This window comes from Drosophila santomea, chromosome 2R, assembly GCF_016746245.2.
Source record: "Drosophila santomea strain STO CAGO 1482 chromosome 2R, Prin_Dsan_1.1, whole genome shotgun sequence".
Classification (NCBI taxonomy): Eukaryota; Metazoa; Arthropoda; class Insecta; order Diptera; family Drosophilidae; genus Drosophila; species Drosophila santomea.
The window spans coordinates 15,718,297-15,741,846 of record NC_053017.2 but is presented as its reverse complement, the minus strand read 5'-3'; the positions used below and the strand labels follow the sequence as shown (position 1 = coordinate 15,741,846).

At 43.4% G+C, this 23,550-nt stretch overlaps 3 protein-coding genes across 5 annotated transcripts; 2 read left to right on the top strand and 1 right to left on the bottom strand.

Annotated features, from left to right (window-relative positions):
• Window positions 1-3: 3 nt before the first annotated feature.
• LOC120445856 (lysozyme) lies at window positions 4-1,214 on the top strand. The gene is made up of 3 exons (XM_039626497.1): window positions 4-161; window positions 515-691; window positions 743-1,214. Exons 1-3 carry the CDS (start codon window positions 89-91, stop codon window positions 1,000-1,002), a joined length of 510 nt encoding a protein of 169 aa, XP_039482431.1. The 5' UTR covers window positions 4-88; the 3' UTR covers window positions 1,003-1,214.
• Window positions 992-22,302, bottom strand: LOC120445852 (mucin-5AC). Of its 3 annotated transcripts, none has more exons than XM_039626491.1 (6): window positions 22,221-22,302; window positions 20,731-21,244; window positions 3,345-4,378; window positions 2,865-3,286; window positions 2,642-2,733; window positions 992-2,277 (listed from the first exon to the last, which is right to left on the bottom strand). In XM_039626491.1, exons 2-6 carry the CDS (start codon window positions 20,878-20,880, stop codon window positions 2,152-2,154), a joined length of 1,824 nt encoding a protein of 607 aa, XP_039482425.1. In that variant the 5' UTR covers window positions 20,881-21,244; window positions 22,221-22,302; the 3' UTR covers window positions 992-2,151. The 3 variants fall into 3 exon arrangements, with proteins under 3 accessions (XP_039482425.1, XP_039482427.1, XP_039482426.1); XM_039626493.2 differs by lacking the exon at window positions 22,221-22,302 and adding an exon at window positions 21,697-22,133; XM_039626492.2 differs by lacking the exon at window positions 22,221-22,302 and adding an exon at window positions 21,736-22,133.
• Window positions 7,021-11,013, top strand: LOC120445854 (pancreatic lipase-related protein 2). The gene is made up of 6 exons (XM_039626494.1): window positions 7,021-7,288; window positions 9,281-9,380; window positions 9,466-9,620; window positions 9,711-10,181; window positions 10,379-10,535; window positions 10,593-11,013. The coding sequence occupies exons 1-6, from the start codon at window positions 7,237-7,239 to the stop codon at window positions 10,837-10,839; spliced, it is 1,182 nt and encodes a 393-aa protein (XP_039482428.1). The 5' UTR covers window positions 7,021-7,236; the 3' UTR covers window positions 10,840-11,013.
• Window positions 22,303-23,550: the final 1,248 nt, after the last annotated feature.

Sequence of the window (23,550 nt, the reverse complement as noted above, 5' to 3'; positions counted from 1 at the left end):
TGGCTTGGAGTCAACTGAGATCAGTTGTGTGGTCAACATCGCACTTGCAGGTCGGGTTCTCGATTCTCGATTCTAGATTCTCGCTCGGATGCAAAGCTCAGTTATGCTTCGATTGCTCGTTTGTTTGTGGCTACTGGTGCACAGTGGTTCCAGCTATGAGGGTAAGTGCGCCCCACCTATAGAAGACATCAAGCCCGCAGCATTTGTGCTTTATAACCACTGTGAAACTTACGTGGTTGAGAGTGCTCTATAATTATGGTAATCCAAATAGGTTCGCAGTAAACTAAAGCCAGCTTATAAAAATAGCTCTATACTATGTATAAAGCCGGCTGTTGCATCCGCCCACTTCCAATTTTCTCGTGCACTGAATATAAAATATATATTCAATAATATAATAATATTGATATTTAAAGTCTTTTTACGAAAAATCACATATATACCCAGATTGATTTACCTTTAGCGTTATTTTTTGAAATAAGTAAAAATTAATTGTCATTTCTTTCCGTGTATTTAGTGCAAAACAAACCCGTCACGGAAGATTGCCTAGACTGTCTGTGCGAAACAATGAGTGGCTGCAATGCATCCGCAATTTGCGTGAATGGGGCCTGCGGCATATTCCGGATCACTTGGGGCTACTGGGTGGAGGCGGGCAAACTGACTTTGCCCACAGATACAGCGCTCTCCGAAGACGGTAGGTTAACGATATCCAAGTGGTATTTCCATTTTAATGTCCCTTGTTTAGCCTTTACAAACTGTGTGAATCAGCCCCACTGTGCAGCCAACACGGTTCAGAATTATATGTTCAAGCATGGCCAGGATTGCAATGGAGATGAGCACATCGATTGCCTGGATTTTGGAGCACTCCACAAGCTGGGCAATCTGAAGTGCCAGGAGGAGTTGCCCTACATCTTCGCCAAGGTCTTCAATCGATGTCTGAAATCCAAGGAGCGATTGGCAGAGGGAAAGATCATCAAAGAGCAGGAAACGGTGGTTTCAACATAATTGATTCTTTATTGGGTTTCTGCGTTCCCCACTTTTTGGGGGATATCTTTGTCTGTTTTTAAAACAATCCTGGTAACACATATACACGTACATACATCGAAACATTGCTTATGTTTGCGTTTGAACAGTTTCCAATATAGGTATGGATTCTATAGATTTAGTTACAGATACAGATATATATATAATATATATAGAGGGGTATATGAAAACTACTTTAATATGCTCTCGCCATTTGTAATTTGTTAGTCAACATGTTAACATACTGGTAGTACATAGTTTTATAATATATTCAGATTCTGGCTTACGTTTGCTAAAGCTTGGCTCTAACATCGCTTTGCCATTCAGTGGTCATGGTTCTATATCTCGAGCTGAGGTTCTCTCTATTAAGGGGTATTCGGTTTAGTAGTCTAGTATTCGGAAACTTGAAAGTAAAAAGGACTATTACGGATATTTTCATCAGAATCTGTTCAAATTGAAAGTGTATCAACAACCTTTTAATTGGTAATGATTCTTATGAGCTGAGACTGAGAGGCAATGTCGAACGAAAGGCAGCAATATCATCCTATTCTTATCATATCTCTAGACGGTGAAGAGTTATGAAAGTGGGCAGTGAACGCAATGAAAACTAAGTGGAAGTTTCTGCTTAAAACTAAGAACGAAAATGAATGCAAAATGTTAGTGGAAAAATCAGTGCTTGCCAAAGGTTTATCATTCATACAAATGTTTGGCATAGTTTGTTTCTTCTGAACTAAAAGCATTAAATGCCAAAAACGCCCACAATCAAGTAAATATGCAGACGCAAATACAATGAAGGTGATTTAAATTTTAAGGTTCTACAGTGAATTTTTTGTTTTTAAGAAACTATAGTAGTTATTTTAAATATTTGGCTTTACTTTGTTCTATTTCGAGTACAAAATTATGGAAATGATTGAGGCCTAACTGACAAAATACGATCATAAAATTACAATCAAGCTCGTTTCATGTGTGGGGGTGTTGAGGTGTGTGTGAGATGGAGATCTGATTCCATCCGCTCCTGGTTCTGATCTGGTTTGATATAGTACGGTTACACGGGTACTTGGTGATGGTCTTACATGGCTAGAATTGCAACTGGAAATATGCGTTTTTGCTGGCTAATTGAGTGCCCTGTCCTCACTTCTTGCTATTTGCATCGTTGGCCAACAGCAGCTCCTTGGCCTCCTTTTTGCCCCGCTTCTTCTCCTCCTTGGCGTGCAGCTTGGCCAGACGCTCCTCCTCCTTGGCCAGTCGCTTTTCCTCCTGCAAACATGGAGAGTGAATAACTTTGCTCGCATTCGCATGCATTTGGAAATCATAAACAAGAAAATCGGAATTGCTGGCGCTTTACGAGCCAGCCGTGCTCATAACTTTGGAAATTTATGCTTTGCCGGCACAAAAGGCAGCAGCATTTTCCCCCCCGCCAATTTGACTAAGCCCTTTCGCCCGCGATTAATGAAAAACTTTTCCAAAACAGTTGGTAATAAGAAAAAGGGGAACGAGGCCAATTACAAACAATGCAAATATGCACTGGGTGGTTCAGAAACTCTTGGTGGGGGGAAAACAATGCATTCTGCGCACAAAAAAGGGAACGGGGATCCACCGGATTCTCAGCAATTTCACCCACCTTCCTGGCTTCCTTCTCTGCCTTCAGCTTGAGCTTTTCCTCCTTCTTCTTGCGCTCAACGGACTCGTTCTTCTTATTGTCAGCCTTCTCTCCTGGAATTTCATAAGTTTTGGTCATATTATAAGCGAGTATTACATAAAATATAAACGAGTATTTGCTTAAAATATTAATCAGTAAGATGGTATTAGTACTCAGATCTATATTTAAACCAAGTAAAACTCACTCTGATTGCTGGCGGCGGAGAAAAGCGGAAAACTGCGACTGGAAGAGCTTGACGAGGGCTTGGGATTACTAGCCGATCCAGCTCCAGTTGATCCGGAATTGCTGGCAGAGCATCCGGCTGTGGCCCTCGAGCAGCCTGCTCCTTGTGGAGTCGACTTGGAGGCAGTACCAGTGGTTTTACCCTGCGGAGCAGAAGCTGGCGGCTTCTTGTCCTTGGGCATCACGTAAGCGTTTTTCGGCAGCGAGTTCTTCGAGGTCAGTGGGCAGATCTTTGCCCCGCCCGCCTTCAAAGGGGGCGGGGCCAGTGCGGAGCAGCTCAGCTGGATGTTCATCGGACTGGGGCGACGTGGCGGTGGCGACGATCCGGATTCACGCAGCAATGGAGCCAGTTCATGGGCACTGGACTTTGTATAAGTGGAGTAACTACAAAGATACATGGATAATTACTTACTTTCATGTTTGATCTTGGTGTTTTACTTACCGAAATCTTGGATTGCTGACGTGCACGGGCGAGGGATGCGGCACTTTGGCCGGACTGCGGAACTCCTTGATCGGCGGCAGGCGGTTCTGGATGTCCATCAGTCGGTTCTTCACATGCCTTCGACCAGGATACGTGTGCGTAGGCGTCATCATTCCACTGGCCACACTACCGTTTCCGCCCACTCCTCCTCCGCCACTTCCGCTCGACGATGAGCCGGAGATGGGCGTGGAGGAGCTGTTGGTGAGCGTGTGCAGCGGTTTCCTTGGCACGGCACCGGAGCAACCAATTGGACAGCCACCATGATGCGAATGTGATGTTCCATTTTCGCGCGGTGAGAGGGAACTGCCCGAAGATCCGGATGGAGTGGGCGAGGCCAGGCTGTGGGTGTGATGGTGGGTGGTGGGCGATGGCGGTGCCAGGTGATTGGAGCTGGAAGCCACGGCCGGCGAGGCCGGTGAGCAGGGACCGTTGCTCGATATGGAAGACGTCTTGGAGTAGTGCGAATAGCCGGAGGCCGATGAAGCCGCCGATCCCGTCGAGCTCATCGAGTACAGGCTGTCCGACTGGGAGACACGGGCATGGGCCGATCCCCGGGCGGTGTAATGATGCGGATGATGCCGCCCCACCGCCGACTTGTGCAGCGTGGGCTGGTGGAACGAGTGGTGCCCGCTGTGCGCATCGTTCATCGAGTAGGAGCTGGCCGAGGGTACCACTCCGCCGGCGGCCACTCCGGCGGAGGCCCAACTCTTGGCGCCCATCGAGTAGCTGCTGGCCGACTCCTGGATGCGCCAAGTGCCCGAGGACGAGGTCAGACGATTAACCCGAGCTCGGCAAATGACGCAGCGCAGCGGCAAGAGGCGCTGGGCCACCGCACTCTGGATGGTCTTCACAAAGCAGCGGCGGCAGACGACGCGGTGGCCACATGGAGATGTCTGCATGGTGGCCCGGGCATTGATGCAGATCACACACTCGTCCTCTTGAGAGGTTGGAGGATCCGGTTCGCTCTCCTCCTCCAGTTTGCTCAGTAGTTTGTCCTGGAAGAGAAAATTATATTGGTGGGGTTAAGATCGTTAAGCCCTTAAGTAGTCTTTTAAGTAGCGTCTCATAAATGGTTATATTTTTTAGCCAGAAAGTATGCAAGTTATTCCATTAAAAGCAGTTTCTTCAAACTAATCCAGTATTCAGATGCTGGAAAAATGTTTGTCTATTTTTCTACAACTGAATTTTTCATGGATTTAAAGCTTCAAAAAGAAAATTTGGTAATATATTGGTCTTTAACGAGCAGCTGTTAGAGCAGTTAGAGATCATAACATATTTGTAAAACGTTATCATGCCGCAAGTGCTAAACGAACATTCACTTTTTGTGTTAATTGTCTGAAGCCTTTGGACCCTCAGAGCCACTATAGCATTCTTTCTTGTTTTAATAAATAAAACCTGCCCAAGTTCGGCACTCTTTTAAGTTAATTAAAGTAAAATTGCATACATTAGCCTTTTGAAGATATAATTGATAATATGTTTAACTTTAATTTCAATTGGTATTCAAAGTTTGGCTGTAACCAAGTAACTTTCAATAACTCAAGATTTCGTTATCAAAAATCAACTATTTTACTAAATTAGTTGGCAGATATTGATAGACCCAGCTTATATTGGGTCAACACCCAATCAGTTGTAAGTTATAGCAGCTAATTCTCAAGCATTTTTTCCAGAAGCCGTTTCACAAATCCATAAAATTAGGCGAAGTATTACCTAGCAGTCAAGATCTTTTCATTGCCTTACGGTCTGATTTCATATCCAATTAGTAAGTGATTATGCAAATTTATGATGAGCTAAGCTTGCTAAGTTTGTATCTCCATATCATAATATCTGCATAGACGCCTTCTGAGGTCAGTTTGGGTGCTCGACCTCAGACTGACAGATCGTTTAACATATGATACTTGTTATTGATTTCGAATCTTTCCATTTATAAGAACTGCGCATTGTTGACCATCCCCTCGGGTAATTAATTTTGTGATTCAGCAGCTTTTTAAGCGCTGATTGAATGAACTGGTTAACGATCGCATTAAGCTATTAATAGTAACTATAGCTATTTTTGGGTACTGCTCCTTTTGTTCCCATCCAATTTTATTCATTATTTGCGAGCCATAAGCTCGGCAAGGCTTCAGGAAGTTGTAAAGTTATTCAAGTACTTTTTTTTTTTTGCACAACTGCGGGTGTAAGTACGACTAATGAGTTTGCTCTTGATATAGAACCTAGAATACATGGCTAAGTATATTTCCTTGACTGTGTGGTTTTGAGTTGGAGCCCTTGCACTTGATGGCTTTTCAATGTCACACCGAAAGCCGTGCAAATTGTTCGCCATCGAAGGTATTTGCGGTTTAATTGCAAATATGCGAGGTACACATTTAATTGGTATTTCGTGGCTTTGCAAGCAATGGCAAATCAATCAAGTGTTCGATTGGCAACCACAAATGTCCAAAGAATCTTATTGCAATTATCTCCTGCCATCTGTATCAACAGCTGAGGGATCTCTGGTTGACTGGTCATCGATTTGGCTACCATGACAACCTGACATGACAGAGATTTCAAGAGATTTTTAACTTTCGGATTTATGCTTAATATTCATGCTATACGTAATGGAATAATATTTGAAAACATCGCGTAGAAGTGGCAAACATAGTTTTCATAATTTTAATTAGCATTGAATGCATAATGGTATTTTATTTTGTGTTTTTGTTATGATATAACCCTTAAGGCACCACTGAATTCGACGCATTTATCGACAGCTGAGACGTTGGCAAAAAAGCCGCGAAATCGCACGCCCACAAATTATGTGATCGAAGTTTGAATGCTCTGACTATGTAAAGATAATCATTTTCTTTAAAACCTTGCATATATTTCGTGTGATTAATTGCTGAATCGGCGCCATACTAATTGACCTGCACAAACGACAGGGTTCCGTTCCACCAAGAATGGGTCAGCTAAAATTTAGTATAACTTAAAGGAGTGTCTCTCCTTCGTTGAAGTATTTAATTTTTTTTTCAGACCTTAAATTAACCAAAGTTGCTATAGAAAAAAGGAGCTGATGAGTTTCCAATTTGTTGCAATTTTAGCTCAAAAAATGTAACGGCTATTCTTGATTGCTTTTACTAACGACTAAAACGATTTGTCTTAATTCAAGATGTATCTGCCCCTTTATGGCTGTCGGATGTCGGAGGTTGGATCCGATCGAGAGGCGATAAGTGAATTGAAACGGAAAGTCTCATCTGGTCAAGGTGAGCTGCCTGCCTGTCAGATGGATCCGGCTGAACTTTTCGATTGCCTTCTTTCCCGGCAAAGATCACTTGGGTGGGCTGCTCATTCCGAATGCCCGGCATGAAATGGGTGGCGGTGGGTGGGTGTTGGACGCACGACGATCAGGAAACCGAAAACTATTTTACGATCTCGGCCGGCTTTTGCATGCCTGATTAACTGATTTAAATACGGAACGCATTATAGCTTACAGGCGCGCTAAAGTTTGTTGCCTGAGTCTTTCGTTTTAGGGCCGCGCAAATTGTGTTTATCAGATCGGCGGCGAAGGAAGCAGCGACGTCAGCAGTGAAGTCGACAGAGACAGAGAGTCTAGCTCGACAGATCGGGAGTTCCGATCGTTCAGTCAGTATTGGCAGCTCGTTGAGAACAGAGCGTTTTCTTTATCGATCGTAGTTGTCGTGATTTGCTTTAGCTTAGACAGACTAAGAAATATATACGTAAACAAATGCGGAAACCGATTTGAATGTTAATTTTCGCGTACGAAAGTGAATTGGAATTGCTCGCCCAAATTCGGCGGTTCATTGAACGCAGAGAATCGCGGCAAAACTTGAGCCAATATTTAAACTAATTTATTGTATTTGCCATGGTGTTACCGGCTGCCTCGACATTATGCAATGTATTTACATTTCTGCTGGGTAAGCTGAGACGTCTCGAGTGGAAACTTAGGCTGAAACCGAAAGTGGCATCTATTAGCATTGATTCTGCCTCAATGTCAGCTGGAAAATCGTGTCCCAAGTGGGCGGTTGGGGCGTAACTATGCACATAAGTTCAAGGCGGAACGGCTTGTAAGCCAAGCAAGCCAAACAAGCTAACGTCTTTGTTGATACGCGCACTCAAAAGATTCAATTGTTGACCATCGGCAATATTTGTCTTGGGGTAGGTCAGCTTGAATGGTCACTGAGCTGTGAAAGAAGGCTGTCCAAAAACTGAAAGGGTTGGGTACAAAAGGGATAGTTACTATCCAAACAAATCATCAATATATCGCATATCACTTGTGTAGTCAGCCTTTTCATGTTCGCTTTTATATGGATCATTAAAGTCTTGTACAGTTCTTAATGTTATTCTTAATGGCGTTAACCATACCATTTTCAATGTCAGCTGGGGAATCACTTTGAATCACTAGAATCATAAAGCCGGTACCCGTAAAGTTCTTAGTGCAACCATAACGAACACCATGGCTTAAAGCTGCTAATTAAGTGCCAGCCACACGTACATTTAAATTAAAGCCAGCAGTGCGATAATTAAAAAAAAAAGAAATACAAATTAAATGCACGGCATGACGTCGCGAAACAAAGTGGAAACAAAGCCAATCCAAGCAAAACAAAGAAGACGAAAAGTATTATTAAGTGGCTATATCAGCAACAACTACGAAACATTCCTCATAAATAAGCGCGACAAACTCTTCCGCTCTGTACAAAAAAATCTACGAATGCAGACCCCACATTTACATAAATCGGAGATGTTTAAGACACATTCATAATATTTGGAGTACGATTAGAGCCACTAAAAGAACTGCAAAAGCGAATGGAAAGCACTCTAACTTGTATTTAGTTATTAACTGGTGGCTCTTTTTCTTTGTATGTCTATCAAAGTACACCTAGATATTATTATTAGAATCATCTGAATAATCTTGTTGAAATAAACATACTTTAAATCGGACATTAACTAACAATTTGTCATGTTTAGGAGTAAATTATCATTTATTTAAATCGGAAGCATATTCAACTACTTGAAATCCCCCAAAGAGAAGACCATTCCAAAGTTGATATACATAGTATTTTATTGAGCAAAACGGAAGGTGATAACTGGACGGAATCGCAAATGAGTCCGGCAGTGCCTAAGGTCAACGTCATTGTTAGTTGGCATCTAATCAAGTCTATTATCCGTATGCATTCGCAGCTGGCGATACAAAAATGTGTAGCAAAACAGGGAGTGCGAAAAAAAGCCGTCATTGACATCCCCCAATGTGGTTGACCCACTGCCAGTGGTGCTGTGGCACTTTAAGAACCCACCCACTCGCCAATCGATCTGATTTAGCACTTGGTCGTGTGAACATCGAATACCTGATGGAAATGAAAACTTGTTTTCATTTTGCCACCGGTGCTACGTAACACGCGGCGTATGCGTCACGTGCTGCCTTGTGGCTACTTTGGCTACTGTGGCCACTTGTATTTTTGTTGGCCCCACAAAACATGCCATTCCACTCGATTTCATTTACTCCCTCCAAGTTCACGGCCAAGTTGCTCTTCGTTAGGCCAGTCTCGATTTCTTTGCTACTGTTTTTGTTTGGCTTTTGGTTTTCAACTTTGTTATTACTGTTTTTGGTTGTTTTGGCTTGTTTTGTTATGGCTGTGGCGGTGGCTACCTGGCACTTGGACGCGTTGCCAGTTGGTTAATGAAGCTAATGAATCAATTAGTTTTGTATTCCAAGCTCTAAGCAAATTGGCTCGCGCTTGCCACTTGACAAATTCGATTTCCGCCTTGTACGAAGTTGCAGAACAATTTGTTTACAAGCATTTGCTTAATAGATTTCCTCTGCGACTCTTATGAAAATGAAATGAAATATTTTAGTACGAAATAACTTTATTATATCGTATTTTGATTGTTTATTTTGGTATATATGCCAGCTGGCTCGCCAATTTTCTACAGCGCCGCTCCGCGTGGATCCTGTTCCACTTGCTGTGCCATTAAGGAGCGCGAGGACATAAAGTTCATGCTGTACACCAGGTAAGCAAGCGGGTGCGACCCATCTCCATTTCATCCCGGCTCATGCATATTGAGGGGCCATCAAAAATGGGTCTACCTTTTGCAGCCGGAACCGCAATTCCGCACAACTGCTCCACCTGAGCGACGATGCCCGGCTGGCACAGAGCAATTTCAATTTCAATTACCCGCTGGCCATCTATCTGCACGGCTTCTCGGAATCGGCCACCGGCGAACGCCAGAGCAGCCAGGAGCTAAAGGACGGTGAGTACGAAGGACTTCCTGCCACCTCGGCCAAAAAAAAAACAAAAAAAAATATACCCTGTCCATTTTCATTTCGATTTCCCCCGGCAGCGTTTCTCAGGAGGGGCAACTACAATGTCATCCTCATCGACTGGAGCGCGATGACAGCGGTGCCGTGGTACTCGAATGCCGTGGAGAATCTGCCGGTGTCAGGTCGCTATTTGGCCAGGTTCCTGCGTTTCCTGGTGGACAAGGGTTACCCGGCGAAGTACATCCACCTAATTGGTTTCAGTCTGGGCGCCGAGGTGGCCGGTTTCGCGGGCAAGCAGCTGCAGGAGTGGGGCATCAAATTGCCCAGGATAACGGCCCTCGATCCAGCTCTGCCACTCTTCGAGGGCAACAGCTCCAATCGCCGCTTGAGTCCCAGCGACGCTAGGTTCGTGGATGTCATCCACACCGATGGCGGTCTCCTGGGCAACCCAGCGCCCATGGGTCACGCGGACTTCTATCCGAATGGGGGGCGACCGCTGCAGCCGGGTTGCGCCAAACAGAATATTGCCAACAACTGGCTGGGAATCATTGGTAAGCAATGGAAGTCCTTCAAACAGCCATTCAGTTGTTACAAATATGGGGTATACATATTTCTTTCTGGTACTAGCACATTCGGTAGTTCAATTAATATTGAAGTAAAAGTACATGCATTTTTAAGGTTTAAATTGCTTCGTTACATAGTTGTTCCCAATGTTCCCAACAGCTAATTGCCCCATTTTCCCTTGCAGTCGGCTGCAGTCACCAGCGTGCCTGGGAATACTTCGTGGAGAGCATAGCCCAGCCCCGAGGATTTCCCGCCCAACGCTGTGAGCCCTCCGAAATGTTCGGCATCTGCCGTGAACCAGGAGGCGGCGGTGTCTACATGGGCATGGGGGCGGATCCCAGGTGAGTAGTTGGAAATCGCTCAATCTCTGCAAATCCATCTGATAACACTGGCTGCAGGATTCGTGGCAAATTCTATCTGGATACGAACGATGCCAAGCCGTTTGGGAGGAGCAGCCGGCCGAGGGCAATTGTCTCGCTGGCTCCTCGGCTGCCTATTGCCTACAAATTGCGACCTAATGCCACCAGACAGCCATCTGTCAGTCGGTGGGCCATTGGCCAAAAGGAGCAGCAGCAGGACGACGAGGACGAGGACGAGGACAACAACGCGCTGAGCAACAACATTGACAGGTTCTCACTGACGTGATGGAATTTGCACGATTCTCGAAGGATACGGGGCAGGGTAATTTCCCACACCCAAGAGTGTCCTTTAGCAGCGGATGGGATTTATGTCTGATTATGGCTGCTATGTTGCATTCGTGGGCAACAGTTCTTGTGATCTTTCTTTTAAGTATTTCTAGCACGTAATCAGGGCATTTGTAAGCCGTTTAAATAAATATCCTTAGGTATAAATAGTTGAAACGCGGGAGGTTTTATGATAAAAAGGAAATTGGAAATTATACTCAAAGGGGCTTTTCATCATGACTTTGCAGATGGCGGCAAGAGCAAATACAAAGGGATTGAACTAAGAGTTTTTATAGAAAGTGGTTAGCAAACCATTCAAAAAGTCTTAAGTATGGCTGATATAAAAAGGTCAAAGACAATGATGCAGCACATTATTTTATTTTCTTATTTTTCTTTTGAGCTTAAAGGTTACATCTCAGTAATTTGAACTGAGAGCACCACATTCTTTCCTCTTAATACATCTTTAAAAATTCAGGTAGCAACACGACAATCAGCAGAGCCTTCGTCATTCCGAAAAAAAAAGATCTAAAAAAAGGGCAGAGAGGTGGCTCAATTTGCACACTTTTGGCCGTGACTCATCATCATGACAATCGCTCTAAAAGGCAAGTAATTTAATTTAGTTACCCCCAGTAAAATACCCCCCTGCCGAGCCGAGGGACATGCAAAGTGGATACGCCTATGACGCAAGGGGAAACCTTAGAAAGAAAAACACCCGAAATACATGTATACCGAAAGCAATATATCACGTATACGCACCGAGGACCGAGCAAAAAATAAGCGAAACAAAATTGGGCTCGAAGTTGAGCTATTGCCCGTGCAATTAAAAAGTAATTAATGAATAATGCGAGCCCATGGAGGCGCTTCCTTCGTAGTGAAAATTGTTTATTAACTTGGCTTGCAGCCGCCGCCTGTAATTATGCAAGGCCTGGTGCAAAAAACAGAAAAAAAAAAAACAAAAATAAAAGAGGTCTGAAAAAGAGCAACAGAAGCCATACAGGACGTGGGCCATAATGTGCAATGAATGTCGGAGCTCATTTCACGAACCATCGCCTAACGAGCAGCGGAAGTCGCGGCAAGTTGGGGAAGTTGAGGAAGTTCGGGAAGTGGAAGTTGGTGTGGCCAGCCGGAAGGGCAAATGGGGCTCGACTTGGTTCGTTCGGGACAACGTAGACCCATATGGCCGGCTGCATTAATAATGAGCCAGACTTTGGGCCAAACTGAATGCAGATGCAATTTCCCCATCACTCATCGCCGATACCAGCTGCATGGGGCCAGCTCAATGATTTGTGAGTTTTAGGTTTTGGACCTCCTGGTTCAGGTCCCCGTTCCCCCGTTCCCCAGTCGAGTGGCTTTTTGGGTCAACTGCAGATGGCCGAGTGCCTGTCGAATTTATATTTAATGGCCAGCAGGCCTTGATGAGCGGACACATCTAAATGGTTTTGCTCGAATCGATAAAGAGTTGCACAATCCCTGGGGCATGGTAGCGGAAAACGCCCCGCTGAAAGTCCTTGTTATTCTGATGTTTAAGGTTTGAGTAATTGCCTGTAAAACTTAATCTTTTTTTATGACCCTATTACTGCCATTCAATTGAAATTTCTAGTTTGGACTTGTGCTTCCAATGGGCCGTAAAAATATCTCAAATTAATTGGCTTAACGGATTGCATTTAGGGCGGATTCATTTCTGATTTTACTGTTTCGAACTAAAAACACAGAAAATGAACGTACTTTAACCTATTCAGAAAATGATCTCCAAAGGAAAGTATGGCATAAGGGCCTAGAGAATTTATATAAATACCATTCAATTTGCCTATTGAGCAATCAAATAAATTCACTGTGATTGTGCATTCACCTATTTCCCTTCGTAATTTCCAGCGTACTTCTGTCCGACTGTCAATTATGGACATTTTCGCGGCGGGTGGCCAGGTAAAGTAGGCCAATAATAAAAGCACTCCTTAGCCCGGCTTAACCCCCGACTGCCCCTGTCCTGGAATTCGCCCATCTACATGGCGGTTAGGCATGCCATGGAAAACCAGGCGACAACTGCGCGAGACACGTGCGAACAACTCGCTGCTGACTCACAAAAATGCGGTGGCTAATGAGGTTCAGAAAGGAGCAAACAGGATAAGGGCAAGGATAAGGGGATTACTTTGGGTTTGAGGAGGAATTCCAGGAGCTGTCAATGAGCGTTTGCTGATTGATTGAGGTTGGAATTGATTATAAATACCGTGACTGGTCTCCATTCTTGTTTACCTTAACTTGAACACACACGTGGATATGAGTGAGTAAAAGTGGCTTTCTTTTTCGGTTAGCTAAACCAGTCTAGTTTCTAATCTTACACTGATCTAAAATAGTTATAAACATGCCATTTATAAGGAGACAGCAATGGGTGAAATAAAAGAATGGCGATGACAAAACATACTCAAATATTAAATGTTTTATAGAAAATGTATACGCAAAAGTATACCTACTAGCATTTTGATTTCTATGTCAACAATATGGACAACAATGTTAGTTATTCACGAAAAATACTTTTCCATTTTCTATTAAAAGCAATATTATTTCTCTACTATTTTAAAGGCATTAAACCAAAGCGGGTGCCACACTTGTTTTAAACACTTCAGGCATTTTGACACCTGAAAGTAGGTGACCTCATACAGCACAGCTCCCTACAACAACTTGGATACCAATAACACTCAGGCAGTCAAGCAGTAATTCTTGCAGTTTTCGGCACCTGCCGGTTTTTAAGGAAAGGAAAATGAATTAAATCGATACAGGACTTACGTACTTCTCACAACCCGCCCACTTTTCACAGCGATTCTGTGGGAAAGTGCTGGCATATGACTTTCCTGATGTTGATGTTTCTGTTGTTCTTCATCACTGCGCCGCTGCACTCTCCTTTTCATGCATCGATAATTGCGGAGTGGAGGCAACAATCCCATTAGGGCCTGCACACGACCTACCCCATTTTCCATTTTCAATTTTCCTCAACACCCAACCAGTCAATCCCATTTGCACCCCATTCCGCAGCTCTTGACTGCTTTATTTGAAGCACGCTCGCTGGGAAAACATTGTCATGAAGAGAAATTGCATTTGTATCGGGCGTCGTTTAAGTGTCAGTGAGTTTTTTATTTTTTTTTTTGTATCTGAGTGTATGTGTATCTTTTCATTTGCCCGTGCTGCCGCTAAGTGAATTTATTGCATTTAATATGTTTTTCGTGTCACTCCTCAATGGCCGAGCATAAATCAAGCGTTTTTATGGAAAAAACTTTATGGCTGCTACCTTAGAATGCTTTATGGGCGTATGGAATCTTTAAGATGTCCCACTTCTCGCCGCTGGCTGCTAATTTCCGGCCACATTAAAAACCAATTATAAACCATAAAAGTCAAATCAAACAATATGTGCGCATGTGTGTGTGTGTGTGTGTGTGTGTGTGTGTGCGGGGGATTTGGCTTGTCGACAACTAATTGAGGACAGGCAATCTGCGTCGGAGCTTGTATGGGTTTCTCTGGCCAGGGAGCAGCATGGTGCTCATCCTTCGATGGTGCCATCAATTGTCAGGCTCCGGGCTAATTGCGAAACTCTGGCCAACACAAACAGGCAAAACCCAGCCATGATTGCAGCTTCTGTGCTCGACCCACAAAAGCAACAAAAACCACAGGAGGACAGGACTCACACAGCAGAAGTACACCGAAAAAAAAACCTACCAACTTTTGATAAGTACAAACATACAGAATCGATAGAAGAATATTTTATTGAAAATTATATTATATATTTATATTGCAAATTATAAAATGATTATAGATGATTATTAAGTACTAAAAAATAAAAAGTAAAATAGGTTTATCATACGGGTACAAAGTTTTGGTTCCTGTGCATCATAGTTGTTTGCCAGCTATACAGAATTATGAGAAAAGTGTCAAATTTGCCAACTAGACTCATGTGGGCCAGGATTTGTGGGTGGTGGTCAGGTGGCAAGGTGGAAAGCTGCTGAGAGTGTAATTAGGGCTTTTAACACAAAAGTGCAAAGTGAAACCGAAGCGATGCCATTTTCGGATGGCAACTCATTGAAATCAAAATGACGGCTGGGAAGAGGGGAAGCCATGCAGTTGGGCAGGTGAGACTGTAGGGAGGGGGGATGGGGTTGTATGCCTTTGAAAGTTTCCCTTTGGTTATTTATATTTCCCGGCTGCTTTCAGGGCAGCTCATGTGTGGAACAAGTTGTTTTCGTTTTTCCTCCTGGCGCTCGTTGCTTTTTTGTAAGTGTTCATTGGCCGTGTTTGGATGCCCCTTCACCCTTTGCGCGTTATTGAGAAGAGTTCCCAGATGAAGTGTTGGCCTGTAAGGCGATATTTCCCACGAATATATGTATGTGTGTGTGTGTGTTCCATGGACTGGCGAGTATTTAAGTAGTAACTGTTGAAATACCATTCTTTTTGTGGAGGGTCGCCACCCGCCAAAAAGAAACTAATGCGTTGGGCGCCATTTAAAAATAAATCTCGCATTTCAATTTATTATTTTTCAATTTATTTCGCTCTTCTCTTGGCACAAACAATAAATTTTAATTGAAATCTGGCCTTGAGCCGAAACCAAAACGCATTGCCTGGGGCTGGAGTTCTGTGTGTGTTGGTGAGTGGGTGTGGTCGGTTGTGTGAGTGTGTGTGCGTGTGGTGGCAACTGTGTTGGTGCAATGGGCCCAGTTCCAATTTCGCATCCGCCTTCTGTGTTCCCCTTTTTTGCAATATATTGTACTTTTTTGTTCACACACATTTTTTTCGCTGTGCCTGCCATTTTTTATTATCTTGCCTGAATTTTTATTTATTCTTTCGAGCATAGAACCCACTCGGCAGGGGATAAAACTTTTTTGCGGGCTTATCTCGACTGCCGCGTAATGAAATGTGACATGGTGGAATGGTCAAAGCAAAGAGTTGGGAAAATCTATGAAAGTGAGCTTGTGTTAGCTGCATGCACATATTGAATAAAGTGCTCTGGCCTTAACCCATTTAGTTTGGATATGTTAAAACCATTCTGATGTGCAAAGTAGCTGAAAATTTAAATTGAATTACTTAGCACTACGAGATTGCTGTAAATATATTTATATACTTTTTACGAAATTGATGTTAATGTTTTAGACATTTTAGGTTTTTTGCTACGTGGGTAATTACAATCCTAATGGGTGACTTGAAAAGCCTTCGAAAATAATTGCATATACTCGTACATATCGTATCGCGTTCCACATCGACTGGCCACTCTAAATGCTCCAATCAATGCAATTAAGGTAAACGTCTGCGTTGGAAAATAACCCCCTTATAAATATACCATATACCCTGATTCCAGCTTGTCTCTTATGCACGTTTGTGTGTGTACCGACTATATAGTATAATGGTGCAGACATCGCGTGACCTGCGCTAATGCATGGCCGCGCCCCAAGAGACCGAGGATGGTTGGAAAATGTTTTTTATTTTGAGGGGGGAGTAGGGGGCGAGGACTTTTGCACAACCCTTTATTCGGTGCAGCACGTGAGGGCCCAAGAAAATCTGGCAGCAACAAAGGAGCAGCAACAAGAACTCAACCCATGCGTAAACACTAAAGTTTAATGCACTCTAATTGAGAGTGGGGAAACGGAAGTGGAAGTGGCAGTGGCAGTGGAAAGGCGGAAGTTCGCAGACGACAAAGGAGCACACGCTGACATTTTTCGCATATAAAGTTAAATATGGCGGAGAGAGAGACGACTGCGTCGTTGGCCATTATCCTGCAAAGAAGTTGCGTGTCTGCTGCGACACAAAAGTTCAATTACTTCTTGGTAAGTGGGAGTTGAATAAACACCCAGCGGATATCCGGCTACTGCATTGCGTGCCCAATTCAGGGACCTCCACGGACCTCTTTAATGACCATTTCGCGCTAAATGGCAGTGACTCGGCGTCGACCATCAAATTGACTAATGCCCGATCTTAATGATTTATTTCAAGTGTCCAGCCATGGAAATCGCCGGCTTGCGGGGGGGCAAGTGGCCAGGTGGCACAACCAGCTTCTGATTGGCGTTGGTGCAAGGTAAACCGATCCGAAACGACACCCAAGGCGCTATGTCGAGCACACCGAAAGCGGCCACTCAAAATGGAATTACTTTCAAATGCTTTTTGTGTCTGATTTATGGTCAAGCGATTCCGCTTCCGATTCTGATTCCGGGCGGTTGGTAAAATGCAATGGCAAATATTTGTGCTGACCACAAAAGAACGGCAACGGAGTAGCTTGAAAGGATTATATATGATATTTGCAAACACTCTTTCAGTTGCTTGGTTATCACAGCTAAGTATGGTGTCATTTCAAATTACTTTGTAATATCTCAAATAGAGCGTTAGCATTATTTACGGGGAAGAAGTACTTAACGTTTTTGGGTTTTTGTTTATTGCAGCTAAATGTTAAATCAGCAATAACTTGCATATTAAATGGAAAAAATCTTTTAATGAATAAAAAAAACAATTGCATTCTTTGTTGCACTAAATGAATTTGCTACTAAATTAAGCACTTTTACATTTTCACTGTTTGATTTGAAATAGTTAGAGCAATATTATTTTTGCACTCTTAAATAAAAACCAAAAGGGTTTTGAATGCAAATGTAACTAATTCAGAAGAGACTATCATATCCTACATCATATCCTTTAAAAACTGCAGCCAATGCCAAGGCAACTTAAAAGGATCTCAAAGGAAAGCGGTAGACCAAAGACCGGGCCAAAAGCAGTAATGGCCAAACCAACTGTTTTGGCATTTGGATGACTAAGCTGCATTCTTTTTACCAATTTTTTTGTGTGCACGTTGCAAGTGCCAAGTCAAATTGTGCGGTCATTTATTGCTAAAGACCCACAAAGGGGCGTAAAAACAGACGGCTGCAGGGAGGTCAAGCGGCAGCTGGCTAAAAGAGAGAGAGAGAGAGGGAAAGGGAGGGGAAATATGCAAAGGACATTCGACTGCAGGAACTGCAGCAGCTAATAATCATGTATCAGCTTGCCTACATTTCAATTTAGTTTCAAACACAAAAAAGGGGGAACAAAAAATACCAGGCAAAGGGCAGAGTTTGACCTTTGCGGCAGACTGAGGATTCATTAATTTGCACCTATTTCCAATGCCACGCCAGGTGACAACTTCCGCCCGCTGTCCTTTCTGCAAAGTAAATTATAAATTTCACTTCCCATTGCCTGACCGAAAATGTCCAGTTAGAGGTCCTGCCTTGAGGTCTCGTTTTGGGTTTTCCAGTTTCTGTGTTTTTCGGCCTGATGTTGGATAGTCACGCGACTTCCTTCTGCTGGATGGGGTTAGTTTTGACAGCATTTCCCTTTTAAACGCAAAAAGGATTGTCTGCCTGGGCCCAAACCCATTTCACTATGGCTCTATTCCCCGTGCGCCCAGCTAATCAACTTGTTATATATTATGCGTATTTGCATTAATAACATATCGCGAAAGAGCCGCAGCCGCTTCTGCGTCGCGTTTTTAGGCCCACTTTTTGCAGGTCCTCTCAGCACGAAGTAAATGACAATTTTGTCGCTGCATACTTTTGGGGATTACGAAACGACACCATGTGTGCGTGTCGTCTCGCCAGTTTGTGTGTGTGCGACTTTGCATGGGTGTGTGAGTGCGCGGTGTCCTCTTCTCTGCGGGATTACATCGGCTTAGCTCTTGGCTCAGCTGGAATTCTTTAGTGATGTGTGTGTGAGGTTCTTATGAGACATGTTTATGGCCAGGATCTGTAGCTTATTTGGCGCAACCCGTCGAATTTCGATACAGATTCGTTAACTATGTTCAATATCTAACTGCTTAAATGGCATACTTAAATTGACATACTTTTATTAAGCATAAATATAGATAAATAATATAATAATGGCTTATGTGGTAGATAATGTGGGAGTTAAATTGCAAAGCAAAAAAAAATAGGATGTAAGTTCATTTCGAGCAGTGGTATCTTCAAATTCAAATAATTTTTGTGCAAAGGCAATATTTTCAGCTACTGACCTTTCACTTAGTGCTAGTAATGTTTCTAAAATTTATTCAAAACGTAAGCATTTTCATACCTTTAGTTTAAAGGGACGTTCGTTGTAATTAGCCCTAATTCGCTATGCAACCCAAAGTAGAAATTTCCAGCCAAGGGCCATTTAATTGTGAAAGCATTTTTCGAAGGCAGTCTGGTCAGGCTTTTGTGAATTTTAATGCGGCATAAAAGCATTTTTCGTGTATTTGCCCATTTTTGCTAATGTATCGGGGTGTTGGTGTGCGTGTGCTAAAGTGTGTGCTAGTGTGTGTTGTAGTGTGTGTGAGCTGCTTTTCAAGGTCGGCGCAGAGAAATTACAGTCACGCGTCAGATTTTATGCAAAACAGTTGAGCCTAGCTTAGTGCTGCCAGGACTTTTTTCCTGTTTGTGCACTTGGCAATTGTTGTTGTTGCTGCTGCTCTCCTTATATAAGTGCACAAGTGCGAACAAGAGACTGTTGATGTGTGTGTGTAAGAGACTGAGTGTGTTTGGCAAGTGGGCGTGGCAGTCTATGGCTCTGAAAGTCATAAATTTCAAAAGCAAGTCTACTAAAATCCCAAGTGAACTTAGCCTTTTGCAGTTGGCCGCGTTGCACATTTCGTTCCTCTGGCAAATGCAAATGAGTTGTGCCTTATAACTTAATGTTTTCATGTGGCGGTTATATATTTAATGATGCTGACTAATCAAGATGCTAACTATTTGGTGTAAATTGGGTTATTAATGCTATTTACGGCTTACCCAAATAATAAATACTGTATGTGGTTCAATTAATTTATACAATGAACCAACCATAATAGATTTATTTACATTTTCATGGCTAAGATCAGAGTATGTATCTCATAAAAAAGCCAAATGTTACGTCAAATGGCCAAAGAAATCTGGTATCTGGTATCTAAAAGTTCTCTTGGACTTCGCCTTCTTTGCTCTCTTGTACATTTTTTATTGACCCTTAAAATGCAAATAAGTTTAGGAGGACACACACACATGTGAACTATCGCACAAGTTATGGCGTTTTTTATTGCCTACTTTTGCGGGCCATGACAAACCGAGCTTAGTCGCGCCGAGCCTCACCTTGTTTTGATGTGTTTGATGTGCTGTGTGTGCCTTTTATTTTTATAACTATTTGCCAGCTGTAAATGTGAGAGGCCGGAGCCAAAACAAACAGAAAAGCAGGAAGAGCGCCACTTTAAAAAGGCTCAAGAGCTGCTTTTTGTGTTGCGTTTTCTTTTTTGTTGTTGTGGAGCTTCCCCATCGAACCACGCTGCTAATGATGCCCGACTTTCGTCCGCCCTTCGCCTGCTTTTGATAAACAGCCGCCTCTGTTTTCCCGATTTGCTTCTTTTATTGCGTTACATTTTATGGGTGGCAGGCGAAGGCGAAGGCGAAAAGCCAAAAGGACCAAACCGGTACATAAACAACAAGCCAAGAAGAACTTTGGAGGATAATGGGTCAAGTACCCTGCACTGCAATATGTTCAAAGTTTGAAGTTTTGAAGTTTCTCATAGCATGGTAGTTTCATGGTTCTGATGGCAGTTTTACAGATTAACGGATAAACTTTTTTGCTGCTGCTCCTTAATTTTTATATCATGCTCACTTGATTATTTTATTAAATAAGCAAGGACATTGGTCACGTCTTATTAAAAATCATTTAAAAACATTGCCTTTTAACCATAATCTTTCCCTTCGAGCATCATTTTTAAACATAATTTTTGTTAAATGTTCTGTCTTTTTGAAAATCTTTTTTCTTTCCAAGAAAGTGCTTCCGTGTTACAGATACCCAGCCCGTTGACGTGTAGAAATGACTTTGTTTTGCGAAGCTCGCCATTTGTACTCACGATTTTATGGTGCAGCGCCGAGAGTTCGCGCTCGGTGACCCGTCGGCTGGCGGCCTCCCGGCGGCGCTGGCGGAACTGGCTGTACTTGTAGGCGAGCATGACGCCGGGAAGGGCCAGAGCCTCCAGCGGGGACTTGCGGCCGAAGGGCATCCTTCTGCTCCTCACGCTACTCGGAATCCTGCAGTCGGTTGATCCTTTTGGCTGGTCCTTTTGCTTCGCCTTCTACTTCGTGCTGAGTTAGTTGCGGCGAGTTGAGATATGGCTGCCGCCGCCTGGCTTACATACACTTGGGACTTCTCCTTGGACTTTGGACTTTGACTTTCAGCAGCGTCTCATTATGTAATCACAACATGGACACGAACAACAACGCGGCACTAACAGCATTTCGCACGGCACAATTGGCACTAAAGTCGAATTGGGTTCCTTGGCGCTATCATTACACTTTTCTTTTTCCTTCGCATGCTGTATTCTGTTTGCTAAATTGCCGCTTATGCGCTGCAATCAATTTTGCATTCTGGAAAAAGGGAGTTCGATGATTGCGAATCTTGGTGCAAATTACTTTTCAGATCAAGTTATATTTTATTCAGTCCCTAAGGAATACTCTAAGGGTATGGGAAATCGAAGAGGAGGAACTAAAAATTACAAACAATTACATGTATATAAAGAAAGCAAGAGCGTATTTTTTAAAATCCCCCCTCAGTTGTTTCACTTTCTAACACGTATAAATAAGGAAATCAGTGCCCTGGGGAGCTGCTCTCACTTGGACTCCCAGAGGTGCTTCTACTTTCCCTGGACAATATTTCACACCTGGCTGTCACATATCAATTTGTGAGATGAATTTCGCCAAACTTTGAGTGATATTTGTCCTCGGGGTGACACTTTAATATAGCAAAGTGCCGCGATTTCTACAAGATTAAATGCGGGGCATTAGAGTTGTTTTGGAGCAGCAAAACCGGAATTACAAACCCACAGCCACCCCGCACAATGATCATTAATTTCAATTACACGGTGAAAAGTTGCACAAAAGCCGAATCACAGGGTTCGCCAAATTCGCGCACTGAGGAGAATGGGAAAATTGGCTGGCTGATTACAGAGCCACTGCCTTTGGATTTATTTATGGTAAATTCTATAGTTTGTTGGTCTTGCTGTTCGGGGTGAAATGGCACCGAAACTGAAAGCTGGCCCACGTGCACTTGGGGCCAACTCAGAACGGTGAATGTCGCAGAGCAGATTCGCCAGTTTCCCACGAAACCGTCTTGGAAGCTGCGTGAGTCTGACGCAACTTCCAGGCAGAGCGATAGATGACTCTTCCAGTGCTTTGGACACGTTTTGTTTACGCCAACTGCCTTTTGCACGAAATCAAATAAATTGTTGGCACGCGAAACAGGTGAGTCAGTTGGTCGGTCAGTGGGGGGTTTTAATTGATGGGGATAGTGTTTGGGGATGTGGCACCATGTTAGAAGACAGCCGTGCACCTTCACTTGACTCACGAAAAAATCTTGTTCTTTTCCACGTTACGTATACGCCGCGTATGCTGCCGTATCAAGCAACCTGCCCCGTAGCGCCTGCGAGTGCGACTGGCTGCAAGGATTTTCCAGAGTCATTTTTTGGGATAGTTTTCCCACTGGCTGGACGGCGCAGGCGCAGTTCATCACTTGCCGGCGACTTTTTGGTATAACAGATTGCGTATACGACCCGTACTCCGCCTCCATCAGCATGTTGGCAATTTGTTGTTTAGCCCGCCACTCTGTCTATTTTATTTCCTTACTGCCAATCTCTCTTTCCCCGGCGGAGGCCAAACGTCATGACTTTGCTGAGAGCCGTATAAACAAATCACAAAGTTTGAGGGCAGTTTTTCCAGCTCATCCCCACTGGCCAACGGATAATGTCCAGTTTGCCGTTTTGTTACGGTTTGGTCAGCTCGCACAATTGTGTTCGTTCAACTTTATGGGGCACTGTTAATTATGGTTGGCCATTTGCCTCTTGTTCGCCTAATTGTTGTGGTTTTCACCACCATATCGGTGTACGAGCGATGTCTTGCTTAGGCGAATATATTTGCATTTAAAAAAGACAACAATTGTCAATTGGTGGAAATTTGGCGCAATTTCCCAGACCAATGTTAGCAGCTGGCTATTAAAATGTTTGCCAGCTACACTTCTAAATGTCCCAATTGCGGCGCCAATTTTAGACAATTTATTTGGACTGATGCTATTTAACTGCTGCTATAAAAATTGCATACAATTTCCTTTTTAATTGGATGTTGAAAATGTAAACAAATGTATCCTGACCATGGGAGTTCGATCGTATCTATAAATTATTTTACCTAAAATTAAATGTTTAATTTGTGACTGGCGCTGATCCCTTTACAACAAAACATGTTGCATAAACACAACATGTCTTCATTCCCCAAACTTCATCCCAAAAACTTTCGGCTAGTAACGATCTTAAATGCCATGGTCTAAAGGTCGTTATACAGCTAGTAACTCACGACAGGTGCGCTGCAGATCAATAGGTGTTAAGGGCGCAGGTCAAAAACAAGACGGTCGGTCGGCTAACAAGTAGCCAAGCGGAATTGCCAAATGTTGAAATGGCGAGCTACAGAGAAAGGAAAACAAAGCCTAGGCCAAAAGCAAACGAAGCCAGAGGAGAGTAAAGTAAAGCAAAGTAAAGTCAAAGTAAATAACTGGAAGTAAAGCTAAACAAAAGGTGTTATACGCAGAGAGGCGGCTCTCTGGCTCTTTGCGGCTTGGCCTGCTTTTGTGAAATGGCCAAGAGGGAAAAATGGAGGGGAAAATTGTTTGGCGACGCCATGGAAATGAT

What these genes read in the sequence shown, in the direction of transcription:
- LOC120445856 (XM_039626497.1), top strand. Translation starts at nt 89, where the DNA reads ATGCAAAGCTCAGTTATGCTTCGATTGCTCGTTTGTTTGTGGCTACTG. An exon ending in CAGTGGTTCCAGCTATGAGG is followed by an intron (nt 162 to 514) that starts GTAAGTGCGCCC and finishes CCGTGTATTTAG; the next exon opens with TGCAAAACAAACCCGTCACG. An exon ending in TACAGCGCTCTCCGAAGACG is followed by an intron (nt 692 to 742) that starts GTAGGTTAACGA and finishes TCCCTTGTTTAG; the next exon opens with CCTTTACAAACTGTGTGAAT.
- LOC120445854 (XM_039626494.1), top strand. Translation starts at nt 7,237, where the DNA reads ATGGTGTTACCGGCTGCCTCGACATTATGCAATGTATTTACATTTCTG. An exon ending in TGTATTTACATTTCTGCTGG is followed by an intron (nt 7,289 to 9,280) that starts GTAAGCTGAGAC and finishes TATATATGCCAG; the next exon opens with CTGGCTCGCCAATTTTCTAC. An exon ending in CAACTGGCTGGGAATCATTG is followed by an intron (nt 10,182 to 10,378) that starts GTAAGCAATGGA and finishes TTTCCCTTGCAG; the next exon opens with TCGGCTGCAGTCACCAGCGT.
- LOC120445852 (XM_039626491.1), bottom strand. Translation starts at nt 20,880, where the DNA reads ATGCCCTTCGGCCGCAAGTCCCCGCTGGAGGCTCTGGCCCTTCCCGGC. An exon ending in CGGCGCTGCACCATAAAATC is followed by an intron (nt 4,379 to 20,730) that starts GTGAGTACAAAT and finishes TTTCTCTTCCAG; the next exon opens with GACAAACTACTGAGCAAACT. An exon ending in CAGAGAAGGAAGCCAGGAAG is followed by an intron (nt 2,278 to 2,641) that starts GTGGGTGAAATT and finishes CCATGTTTGCAG; the next exon opens with GAGGAAAAGCGACTGGCCAA.